At 37.3% G+C, this 13,453-nt stretch overlaps 1 protein-coding gene across 1 annotated transcript in view; it reads right to left on the minus strand.

The window, feature by feature from the left end:
• TBCD (tubulin folding cofactor D) overlaps positions 1 to 13,453 on the minus strand; it is a 113,071-nt gene that overhangs the window by 41,710 nt on the left and 57,908 nt on the right. Inside the window, exons 14-16 of the mRNA XM_086473440.1 lie at positions 9,489 to 9,546; positions 3,946 to 3,975; positions 430 to 515 (exon numbers count right to left, since the gene is read on the minus strand). Of these exons, the coding sequence (XP_086329566.1) occupies positions 430 to 515; positions 3,946 to 3,975; positions 9,489 to 9,546 (174 nt within the window). The remainder of the gene's footprint in view (positions 1 to 429; positions 516 to 3,945; positions 3,976 to 9,488; positions 9,547 to 13,453) is intronic.

Raw genomic sequence — 13,453 nt, forward strand, 5'->3', positions numbered from 1 at the left:
CAAGTTAAAGGTCTATGCACAGACCAGAAATTCAACAACTTGTGTGAGGTATTTTTTTAAATGGTTATTAGTTTGGTTTTTTACCCACAGCAGAGTATGCCTGCCATCATAACAGCCCCTCCTTTTACTGCAACTCTTCCAAATCCCCTCGTCTTCTCCGATCTTGACCAGCTTAGACAGTTTTGTGACAACTGCAAATATTGCCTCTTGGCTGCTTCCTCCACGTAGACAAGAAAATCATGGTCACATTTTCACCTTGTCTTACACATAATAAGCAGTTTGATGTAGAAATAAGAAAAATCAAATTTTAATTTATTCAAAACCAACAGTAATAAACATAATATTCAGTAAGGTGAAACAATCAGTCAAATATTTCATTATGTAAAAGAGGTCCCTCATGTTTAGGAAAACTAATACTTGGAAACTTACCTTATAGTCAGATAACAGTTAACCCTGTTACCAACAGCAAAATAATCAGCTGCAGTTAGAATGTCTATGCCATGTGGAAAAGTGCCCTACAAACATTATAGGGAAGAGGGGAAAAAAAGAAGAAAATATTATTTTAAAATGTAAAATACTTTCCAAATTGGCAACATCATTGAAAACAAACCTCCTACTACTCTCCAAGCACTGAAAAAATACAATTTAATTTCGAATTTGTAGTAAAATCACTTGTACTAAAGATACAAAGGAGATTGGATATATAAACAGCAAAATACCTGGCTTCATGTATGAGTCAATGATAAACACTCAAAGTATATAGCAGGAGGCAATAAACTATGCAACAGCTATCTTAACACCATATCCAAATATATCCAAGTCATATCCAAATATATATTTGTAAATGCATGACTATGTGTGTAGACAGAAGATGATTTCTCTAAAAGAAGGTTTAGATAAATGTAAACATGTTTTCAGTTTATGTGAGGGAACAAGTGGCTGCTGCAAGTTTTCTGAAGCATAAAATCAGAGATTTAGGCACCAAGAAATGCATCACGTGTAGGATACATGGGAGTGCAATTACTTCTATTTTTATTTTCTTACGCATATATTTTATGACTTATTTATTAATGAAGTAAAAATTTGGGGTTAGTTTGTTTTTAAAAAGAACACCGGTTCGCAAAGCCTGCAGCATTCAATCCCACAGAAGTATCACACTTCTGATATCATTGCTGAAAAAACACTTTTAGAAGATCACCGTTCTAAATACGCAATTGCCACCTAAAAGTTTGCCTCTTTATATAAGCAATACATTTCAGACATTCAGAATTTTGACTGGCTATGACTGCTTTGACATAGTATTACGCAGTAAGGCTGTGTTTTGGAACAGAGGAGGCTCCATAGCCTCCACAAGCCGTAATTAAGCACAAATGGAAAACAGCCAACTGAAAGACACTATGCTCACTTACAAAAGGGACAATCATATGATATTTAAGCAATAAGGCCATGTGGAAGTACAGGTTCTGGACGTGATACAGTTTTGTTTGTTTACAGCTCACTCATGCCTTCCACATTAGGATACAGCCATGCAAAAATAGTAGAAAATATCTCTAGATCTAAGCCTGAATAATTAAAGAGGTATATACTGCAAGTAGTGGGAAGTTGTCAGCTACTGTGGAGGTCTTATTCTGGGAAGCATAACAGTCCAAAAAAACAGGGCCTGGAATCTGGCTGAACCAAGAAGGATAGACAGAACATTTATGGCTTATCCAAGAGACGACCTCCAAGCCCTAAGAACTCAAAGGTGAAATGAAAATGCTCTCCAAAAGACTAACGAAACACTGATTAGGGAGAAAAATGCACACATGAGCAACCTCAGTATGATTTATAGCCAAACAAGACATATGATGAAATATCTAAGAATGCATACTGTACATAAGCAAAATCCCAGCTAAACAATTTCAATTCTAGCTGCTAGCTGGACCTTGCTATTTATTACTTGGCTGTAAGTGTGCCTGCCAATTTGATGCCATCTCACCAAAGGTCATGGTGCCACAGTGCATGTCAATGAGACAGCAAAATTCCTGACAGCAAGTTCATGAGTACAGAGGTCATGGCCAATGGGAGAGACTCCAGAGGAAAAGCTAACAGTTTCTATTCTGTCAGAACACTTGGAACTTCTCCAATATAAAAGTCTGTCTTACTAGAAGTATGTGCATTTCTCATGATTTAAGCTTTAAAATAATACTTCACATTTTTCAAACATTTCATTTGTATGAAGTGACCATGGCTCTTTTCTGAGGCCATGAAAACATGCTCTCTGATTCAGCACATGCTGAATTGCAAAGGTGAAGCGGGCAGGAACCAGGAAGCAGGCAAGGTCCAGTTTTTTTCTCCACCTATTTAGTATCAGGATTGTTACTTCCGATGGAGAATATGTTTTAGCACCTTCCAATTCAGAGAAAGAGTGTCTCTTTCAAAAGGTTGCATCCAGTGAAAGAACCACAGAGAGTGTACCCACTGATTAAGTAACCATTTTCCTAGGCAGTAAGGAATGGTTTGGTAAGTAAAACTTCTGAACTTCTACAGGACCCAACTGGAGCCTGATGGCGTTCTTCATGCCATGGAAACTTACTATTTCACTGCAAATTCCTCCTTAACATGCCAACATGTAAGCTAAAATTGTTGTGTGTTCTACCACCACTGACAAATCTGATTTGTGGGTCAAAGCAGAGTCAATAAGGAAACTTTCTGGTTCTAAACCCACGTAGACTGTACTCCTCTGACTAAGAAATAAAATACTCCCCACAGTTTTTGCTACATGGAAGCATCTCTAAACACGCAGCACCCAGGAGCCCTATCCCACCTGGAACTGAAGTCCCAGTAAGGTGTTTACTTCATTCAGCACCTCACGAGTGGAATCAGGCTGAGTTGCTGTGTGATGACTAACCTCTGCAGGGCAGTAACTATAGACCCAGGGAGGAATCATGCTGGCTTATACTTATCACAGACCTAGGTGGGTCAGGTCACCAAAAATACCTACCCTCTTCCTCCTAGTCTTCTTGCACCCTTTCTCTGCTATTAACTAATTCATCTAGAAATACACAGAGCAGTTACAGACACATTGCTTAATACCCATAGTTCTAAAGGAATAACAGCATAGGTCCTAACACAGAGATTCCTCAGGAATGAGACCAGGGAAAGCTAGACACCATTTTACCAAAGATCCCATAAAGAATGGCTTATTGATAACGAAATTCGGTCTAACCATGTCACAAGAATTCAGTAACTGAACAGTCTCCCCTCCCTTTTTCTTTTTCCTTTGAGTTGTACATTCAGCTTTATTAATTGCTGATGAGAAACCAAGGAAAAATTGAAATCCAAGTCTTTACTCTATTTGCTTCTCCTCCAAGGTTGCAAATTGAAGTGGTCTGAGCATTTTAACCACTTAAATGTTGCTAAGTTATATAGGAACCTACCAACCTACCACAATGCTTTTTTTCAAAGCAGTTCAGTATCTCCAAAAGTAACAAATTTCTCAAAATATGTAGATGGCAGCAACAGGCAAAGCCAAATACTGAGTTAACATTCTTGAGCCTAGTTCATTGTTGTATCATCAACCACAGCACATTGCTGCTGTTCTATTAAAAACTAGAAAGTCAAAGAAACAAAAAAATAACAAAAAAATGGAACTTTTCCTGCTTTGAAAGCATTGCAGTCTGCAAGGTGTATAATGCCTGTCATACATGCTGATTTTGCTTTTCAGAATGACTGAAAATTACCAGAAAGCTCACTTTCTTCCAAAACTAGAGAACTAAAACAAAACTCACATCTCAGAAAAATATTCCACAAGAACTTGTTTACTGATAACAGAAATAATTATTTTGTGCCATCCTTCTACACAATTCCTCCAAAGACGCAGTGTCTAATTTTGATTTTAGGTACTACACGTTTACAGTAACCTCCAAGGCACTAATGAATGAAGATTCAGGAAAGTTACCATACCTGTCTCCCAACATTCTCCTGGAAGGCAGCCTAAGGAACAGAGAACAAACATACCAAAACGAGTCAGGTTTGCTTTTTGATAAACACCAGATGATGAATTCAAAACACACAACAATATAAATGACCCATGGCTTTTCTTTTTTAAATAAAGTAAGCTTTGTCAGTAGAACAAACCCACAGGGCTTTTTTGTTTCTGCGTCTCTATGTTCTGCTGTCCTTAAAGCTGTATGTTGCATGACAGCCGTTTGAGAATGCAAGTTTATTAAACTAGTCACACCCACAAGAGTGCTTTTGAGTAGTGACACAAGGCTTCGCACTGGAATTGAAAGTCAATACCTGTAGACAACAGAAATTGAGACAGCTCACTTTTGTCTGACTGCTTCAACATAATTAGTAATGGTAGGCAAAGTTTGATTCTTTGTCAATGAAAACTTCAGACAAAAAAAAAAAAAGAGAATGCAATACTTATTTGAAAGATGCACATCTGCAAGCACGCTGAAACACTGAAATTATAAAACCCGAAGACAGAATTCATGTTTCTTGTCTTTTGCATTAAATAAACTCAAAACCTTGCAAAATGCAATGAATACGACTATCATAAAAGTTTAGCTCTCTGCTTGTATTGCACACAGACTAAAACCTACTTAACTCCCTATTCCCTGCTTGATTTTTCTCCCTCTCTCAAAAAAAGCCAATTATTTTGTATTCCTTAAAAGGATATACAATCATAAGTACTAATAAAAACTTCTGTAAATTTTAATGCTTTTCAGAGAGGAAAGATCATCATTACCGGAACACTTCTGTTAGGAAATATCACTCTATCTACAAACACAGATCTCAAGCAATGGACAGCACTTGGCACCTGACAACTGATATTTAACAGACGGGGGAAGTCCCAAACTTTACTGAAAATGCCACAAGAATTTTGACAGACAGAGCTTCTGCATTTCTTACATAAATACAGTATGCATGTGGTAATCCACCTGTAAAAACAAAGGTTAAGTTAGCTCACCGAGGCATCATACTGTACACACGGAGCAAGCGCTCACAGAGCACAGGTGGAGCAAGCCCTAATGAAGCCAGAGTCTCCTGGTGCATGTCTGAGGTTACGTCTGTTTGGGATAATGACTGCAGTTCCTGCAGACTTGCCCAGGCTCGTTCAGCTCCTGCTCGCAGCGTATCCACTGCAGGACACGTAGCACAGGTTGACTCGAAACCGCGTACCCACCACCCCGGCGGGTTTTGGAGCCCACCTTTGCCTGCTCGCAGTTGCAGCCACGCTGCCAGCAGTGCCCCTGAGCTAACCAGTTTGGGATCGCCTCGGGCAGAACTGCATGGGCTCTCCTCTGCGGTGGTGCAGGGCAGATACACCCTTGGGCAACACATAAAGCAGCTTTCCAGAACAGCAACAGGAGCTGCAGCAGTGCCCTACGCCTGTTCTTTATGGCATGCTGTAGCCCAGCTTCTGACAGGGGTTTTTTTCACTCCTTACCTCTCTACCAGCCTACACTCCCAGCCAGCATTTGCCAGGACATGGTTTCATCCTTCCTCTTTTATTTCTTTTTACTTACACATTAGCTTTAGATTCCCTTTTATGCTCTTGATATTCTTTTGCTAAGCATAGGGCCATTCCAGCACGGATGGTCCAAGGGATTCAGTAGTTTACTCACTGCCCAGACAAGTGCCTTAACGCTAGAAAAATCTGTAAAGCCTTTTTTTTTTTTTTTCCCTTTTTTCTTTTTAAACCAGAAACTTTGATATCCAAACAACGTAAATCTGGTCTCAAACCAGTGAAACTTTTGTTCTACTTACAATACGCCCATAGGCCCAGGACTGAAATACACTATGGCAATATCATTGGGAAAAGATGTAGACGTGTCTATAGACCATGTTGCAGCAAAACAGCTATTGCACATAAAGATTTCACACAGCTTGTTTACTTAGTGTAGGAATTTTTAAATTTCATTTTTTAACTTGTTTAGAAAAAGTCATGAAGATCTACGAAACAGTCCAGCAGCACGGCAAAAATACTTAGTGTTCATCTGATGTATTCTAAACATCAAATTTACATGTCAATTTACACCTAATTGATTAGTTTCTCTATTAAAAACATATAACTTCAGCCACTGCTTACAAAGATAGGTATTAGTATTGCCTTACTATAAATGTATTTGTCAATTATTTCAATTTACCAGCCTTGGAGAGAAATAACGTTTGTTATGGATTCTCAGGCTTGTGTTATGAATTTACAAGTCATAAAAGTATGAAGAGAAATAGGGTAACTAGCAAGTTCCTGTATACATAGCTCAGTAGCTAGGAAATCTTCCAGCTGCAGACTAAAACTGCGTAGTAACTTGTTTCACAGCTGGTTGCTTAGGTAGAAGGAGGTTCATACGCATCACCACGAACCTCTCAGCTTCAGCACTGTTGCTGGGTATTTTAAAGAACAAGCTAAAAGGTGCCTCTTCTGCAAATAAGTTTTCAGCCAATTATGGGCAAATTTACAGCAAAAACTAAGATATTAAAAAAACAAAACAAAACAGAAAAAGCCCTCAAAGGAATGTAAAAACAGAACCCTAGAGTGTTTGGAGTTACACTCGGAAAATTTCATCACTGATTTAAGAAGGCTTCACAGGCAACGCACATTCCAGCTGTGACAATTTAACACATTACTGTTCTAGAAGAACAGCATCTAATCCTAATTTTAGCTACAAAAATGTGACACGGTAGATTGTTTTTCCTGGGTCCGAAGGAGTATGCTGAACAGAAAAAGTTACAACAAAAAACATCCCCATGATATTACTCTGTTAAAGTTTTGTAAGAGAAAGTAAAACAAATATGAAAATAACGAAACACATTGTTCATTCAAGTGAAAAGGCAATTTTCTAGACCTCATTTAATGCTTACAGAATTCCCTCCTTATTCCTTTAGCACTTTTATACTGTTTCACAAAAGATTTTTCTTCATAATATTTAGGATATTTTCAATAAGTGAAAATTTTTCAATTTCAATCACTTTCAAACAACTGCAAATTCCTAAAAGACGGCAAATACTTCAATGGTTTTATAATAATAATTTTTCATGTTTCATACAATCCTTTTCTGGAGATGGAAAAATTGGATGCAAAGATTTTAATTTAAAGATTCCATGATATCAGAACCTAGATGACCAGCTAGCCTTGTAACCTGAATACTTGGCTCTCCTACAAAAACTGAAAAAAAATACTAAAACATTCTCTAAGTCATGATTTTAAAAACTATCAACCAACCAAGAGGAAAAGAAAACCCTCTCTTTAAGATGCCAGAGCTGAATGGAGCCCAATCCGAGATCACTTATTCATGTCATTATTCCTTTTAATGATTATTCATGAAAGAGTTGCAAAAGTCAGCTCAGAAAGCTTGTGGAGCTTCAAAGAACAGTCTTGTTTTATTCTCTCTAACCTCAGGGTTCAAAATATCTCTATATGCTATTTTGTTTTATTGGTGCTCTGCATTATAATATATTACATATTGTAACAGATGGAAAATCTAGTAAAACATGTTGTTTATTTAAATATGTATTTAACTGTAGTAATGACTGGAAATAATTAGGACTCCCAGGTATTTTTCTTCAAAATTGCAGTAATGCCTGGTGAACACAAAATATTTCATTGTCTGCCTTTCTAAAAAAAGAAAAAAGGTTTCACTACTTTCATAACTATCCATCAAAACAGCAATTCCAAATTTTGACCAGCTCTAAATTAGAATGTTCCAATGAAAAAATTAATTTGACTGGAGATAACTGAATTGCAGAATGCTCGACGGCTTGGTTTAAAATAGAAGAGGGAAGCGAGAAGAAAGTGTACTCATTTGAAATATGGAAGCATAATCTGCATCAAGCCTATACTATTAGTAAACACCTCCAGTTTAACATCATATTTCATGGCTAAACTATCGATTTATGTTTAAGCATAGAAATATAATGAAGATTACACAGGACAATTAGCTCAAGCCACTAAAGGTAAGCAGTACAGTGGCGATCATGTTAAAAAGAGTTCTCCTCTTTGTATATATTATCACTGACTCCTAGGACAATTCCTATAGAGCAAATAAACAATTCACTTTTCACCGTCTATACTCCGTAATGTTCTCTGCAGTTCTCAGGAGAGCAAAGCTACCTTTGTTTTCCTCTAAGGATTGTATTTGAATAAAATTATCTAAATTAGCCAAGAATACTAAATTCTACAGTTTCTAAAATTTAGGAGTTGAAGTTTGGGGGAAGGAAGCATTGCTCATATTCATTAGTTGTGCAGTATGCGAAGACTACGTTCTATCAGTACTCAGCAATCTACAGCCTCTTAGCTTCCATGCTCTGGTTTTAACCTATTTAGACGAAGTGATTTGTAATATGATTACACAAGCAACTGACTCACTTCCCCAGCAATTATGCTGCAGCTTCATTCAACAGCTTAAACTCTCAAGCAGAGGTGTGGTGAGAAAAAATACGGATGCTATCCAGGTATCCCTGAGAAATCCTTCATATGTTATAAACGCATTACCTTTCAAAATTTCAGTCAAAAATAAGACAGATCTGTTAATTAATTTGCATATTGCAAAGAATGCTCTTTTTTTTTTCTAATTTTTTAAAAGCATTCACAGTGAAGTTTACTCTTTGGAACAGAGACACCTGGTCCTTTGACAAGACACTGTTTGGTCCTCTGTTTGAGTTAATACAGTTACAGGGTGGGGTTTTTCACATTTGCATAAAATAATCTGTTTTATCTGTTGAAACAGACAACTCATACTTCTTTTTCCTTTTTTTAAGAAAGTTAATATACAACACACTGACTTAAATTCTCAAAGATGACCATTCTTTCTTCTTCTCAAATTCTATCATCTCTCCTCCATAAATTCCCTTCTCTTAAGAATAATCACACACTCTTTTCAACTACCGACAGCATAAATATTCTCTATAGAAAGGTTCCACAGAATACACTTTGGTGTCAGACCTATCAACTAGTATCCTAATGATAATGAGTCTAATGAATTTATCACTTTCTTTCAAAAATCCCCAGTCCTACAGGAGTAGTTTTCTACAATGACTGAAAATATGCTTGAAGGAGAGACTTTATTCTAGAAACTTTCACTTTACCACAATTACAGAGTAACAGTTGATGAACAATTAGAAATCTGTAACTTTGAAAAATTTACCACCTTGATGACTTGAAAAAGATACAGCGTTTGTATATTATGTATGACCCTTTTGTCTTTGACAGTGTGACCAGAAAATGCTAAATAGCTCTTTCTTTGATACTTAACCATCATGAAAACAATACAGCAGATTGTGAACTCTGGCCATAAATCAAGATGTGGATCTGTGGATTATATAATTTGAAATCTAAATTCACGCCATACTTCTAAGATTTTAAAAAAGCACTTTTTTTGCTCACAACACAACATATTGCTAATATACTGTAGTTCTATAGCTAAGTCTACAAATTATTAAATTAATGAAAACAAACAAAAAAATAACAGAAACATATAAGATAGGATGTGATAACTTACAGAAGCAGCTCTTCTGCAATTAACATCGCGATCAAATACTGCAGCAATAACCAATGCACTGAGGAAATAAAATATTGAGTATTAGTACCAAAAATATGAGAAGAAATGTGTAACGCCAGCACTTCAACATTCAGACTTCTAAGCAGAACGCACAGCATTTCCTCTAAGGAGCTTATTATTTATAAATACAAGCCTAAACTAAAATTTGAGTTGAAATAACCATGTACTTCCTCGTTTCTCTAGTTTGCCATGGACTTTCCATAGCATAAACAGACAACTGTCATCCCACTGTATCAAAGCAATTTAATGAGAATGCAAATACATTTAACTGCATAGAAAGGTCTTCTATTTTAAATGTAGCAGGAGTTTAAAACTTGGACATAACTATCATCTCTAATGTGAGACTCAGACAGTGCAATTTTAGCTTAAAACTTGGAAATAGTTTCTCAAGAGCCAAAGGCCCAGCGCGTCTTATGTAAGGCTTAAGCAAAACTAAAACTTAAGCAATGGAAACTTGCAGCTATCTCTACAAGAACAATCACATCCTCTAAGTTACAAAAGTCAGAAAACCATATGCAAATTCTGCTAAAAAAGTGACCTGCAAGACAAACTGCAAAGCAGTTTTTTTTTTTAAAAGCAATCTGTAGATACAGAGTCATGATTATACAAAACTATTCCTTTGTGCACGAAGTCTGGTAACCCTGGACAGCTGAATAATTCTACCTCAAAAGAACTGCTTTTAAAAGATGTGCCACACAACAGAAGAGAGGGAATATATCCCAGGACACGAAGTCTACAGCTTTAGAAATCCACCTCCAGCATTCAATTAACTTCAGTGACAAATAAACATCACTTCAGGAGAATCATTTAAGCAGAAAATTATTCCTTTCAAACTCTGAAACTCTTCATTACATTATTTATTGACTCCAGGCAAAACAGGCAATAAATACTGGCTGAAAAGTAAATCCAAGATAGCTTTGCTTTAGCATAAAGATATTAATTACACTGATAATATCAAACTTCCCTGGGTAGTGGCTATCAGATTCCTACAGTGAAGAATACCACGTTGTTAAAATTTGCTGAAATGCACAATCAACGTTGCCTCTGTAATTTCAGTTTATCTCCATTACGGAAAACAAGAGATAGAAAGCAAGAATGAAATGAAAATAAACCCCCAATAAATTGTTCTAAAGACAGTTAATGCTTTCTTATTGCTGCTTGCGCGAGCACTTCCTCCCTCTGCCACAAAGGCATTAGGTGATATTAAGACAATAGGCAGTCATCCAAACGAGAGCAAGTGGAAGAGCAAACGTTTAGGAAGCATTTCATTAGGAAGTAGCATATATGGCAACTGCTGAAAAAGTGCTGGGTCAAATACATCATCTTCACACCATGTTTGCTAATTTTCTTCTCTGGCATAGAGAGAAATTTAAAAATAATTTTAAAAGGACATTTAAGAAGTATATAGTTTTAATGAGATCAATAACTCCCATAAACCTTTTTATCATAGAAGAAAATAATCAAAACCAAGGAACTGGATGAAAACCACCCTGGAAAGAAAAAAGAAGCAAATTTCTACCTGACGTTTCCGATTGTATGGACTATAAGATAAAACAGTATTTGGTCAGTTATGCAGTATTTCAATACTGTTCTCTTCCGAGAACACAGAAAAAAAAAAAAAAAAAAAGAAAAAGGAAAAAAACCCACACCAAGAAAGCCCTCATCAAGCTGGGAAGCTCAGAATCCAGAGTGCTGCCCTTAACTGTGTCAAAGGTACCCCGAAGTTAAGCGTTACAGAGTATTTCGGAAGAGCTGTGCTGGGTCAGATCAGATCCTTCTGAGTCATTGTCCTGTCTCTGACAGCGCCCCAAAAAGGACACTTAGGGGTGAGCGTAAGGACACACATATTAAAAGTTAAAATACTGATTTGAAAGATTATGCAGCCTTTTCAAACTGAGAATGTTAAAAGACTGTTACTAAAGAATAAATACTGCTCCTTGAATTTCATATTTAGACTGAAAATGTGGTTTGTAGATATAATGGAAAACAGTTCCAGGTTATTATACACAATCAGAGTTCAGCTTATAATCAAATTGTACTTTTCCATTTTTTCTAATTCTTCTGTCACCTTAAGACAAACCTGCCTAAGTAAAAGCAGCAAAACAACAGTCTATGTGATGCCACCTGAGTTATTCAGTGCCGCAACTGAGTATCATGTTTAAGAAAAACAAAACAAAAAACCCCAGGAATTTTATCATTGCCCCCATAGCCCCGTAACAGTCATAAATCATACTTTAGTCACTGCTTTATGTTAATCCTTTTAATAGAAGTATTTTAAACTTATCAAACTACACAAATCATTTTTTCAAGTTAATTCCTGTTTGAAAATGCAGGCACAGTCTGCCGTAACACAGGGATTAGCAAGGAAAGCAACATGCCTAAGATGAAACATGTCTAAGGTGTCTTCACCTGTCTGCTTTGTCGTGGGAGTTTATGTGATACTCCACCAGGATTTCCTAACATAAAGAAACTGTTTATGTCAAACAAAGTGGGATTTTTTTTTAAGCCAGTTAAAGAATCATGTCTTGACTTGCCTGAAATGTACCACACCTGACTACTAACAGGTAGAGCAAAGAATGGCTTTGCATCTTGCAGTCTCTATGAAACACCTTTTGTAGTTCCTTGAGGTATATTCAGCCTGGATGCACAACAAGTAGTTAAGCATACGATAAAAACAAATGGACTTTAAAAAATAAGTTGCAATTCTCCCAGTCAATTAATAATTCTCCCTTTCCTCCTTATCTCTTCCGCTCTCCCCCAAGTACTCACTGGCTTCAGGGAAAGCTAAAAGGAAAGGTATGTCAGTGGCTCACTTCCTCAGCCCAACATTGATCTCATTACCTTCCCCTGACCAGGCAGAAAGAATCAGAGAGCAGGGGCCAGCGAGGTGACAGACATCAGAACACAGAAATATCAGAAATATCAGGCTACCCCCTCCTGATAAGCACCAGATATACCAGACAATAAATCCGAATTTCCTTTATCACCTGTAGCTGGCACTTCTAGTCTATACTAGTCACAAGCATCAAGAAGCTTATCCTATTGCTAACTTCTGATAATTTGCCACTATTAACTCAAGCATACCACCCTGAAGCTGTGGGGAGAGAAAAAAATAAAAAACTCAAACATCTTGCCAATTTGGCACAAACCCAAAATTTCCTTCCTGAGCCCAAAAAAGGGAAAAGTCTACCTTGTACCAGGACAGAAAACTCTCCTCCCTACCATACATTAGGGGAGGGAAGGCATAACAATCATCACAAGCAAAACGGTCTTGAACAATCCAAGTAAGTTAAAACAAGGAGGTGAGACCTGAGTCAAACCCAAGTCTGCTGAGAGCTGCTGCTGCTGCAAACAGCCCTTTTCACACCTCTTCAATCACGCCAGCACCCCAACTGGAATGGCTACGCAGTGAGCTGGAGGACGGAGACAGATCTAGGCTCAATTCATTTTTCTTTGCTAGCTTTTTTTTGTTTAAACCCAGAGAAGCTCCCTCACCCACTTTGCCACATGCAGCTGTGCCACGCTCAACTGCAGGAGCAACGCAGGTGAAGGAGTAAGCAAAAGAGCCTGCTTCAGCCAGCACTGCTGGGGGAAAAAGCCCTTCAGACTACTGTCTCAGATTTAATTCCTCCTGTTTATCTAGACAAGGAGAAGGCCTGAGGAAAAGCAGGAATGCAGTGACCATTCCACTTCTACACTACATACTTTCACAGCCCCTCTAAGGCAGCTCACACCGAGCTCTTACACTTTCTTCTAGCCACCCAATGTCCTGCACTGTTCAATGCATTACTCTGCTCCCAAAGTCTTGGGTAAAATGATAAAAGTATAATAAATACACCCATAGAAAATAGCAATAAGACAAATGCTTACTTAGAACAGGAGTTACAAATGCTGCTATTAAAAAA

The sequence above is a fragment of the Leptosomus discolor genome, chromosome 15 (genome assembly GCF_034619465.1).
Source record: "Leptosomus discolor isolate bLepDis1 chromosome 15, bLepDis1.hap2, whole genome shotgun sequence".
Taxonomy (NCBI): Eukaryota; Metazoa; Chordata; class Aves; order Leptosomiformes; family Leptosomidae; genus Leptosomus; species Leptosomus discolor.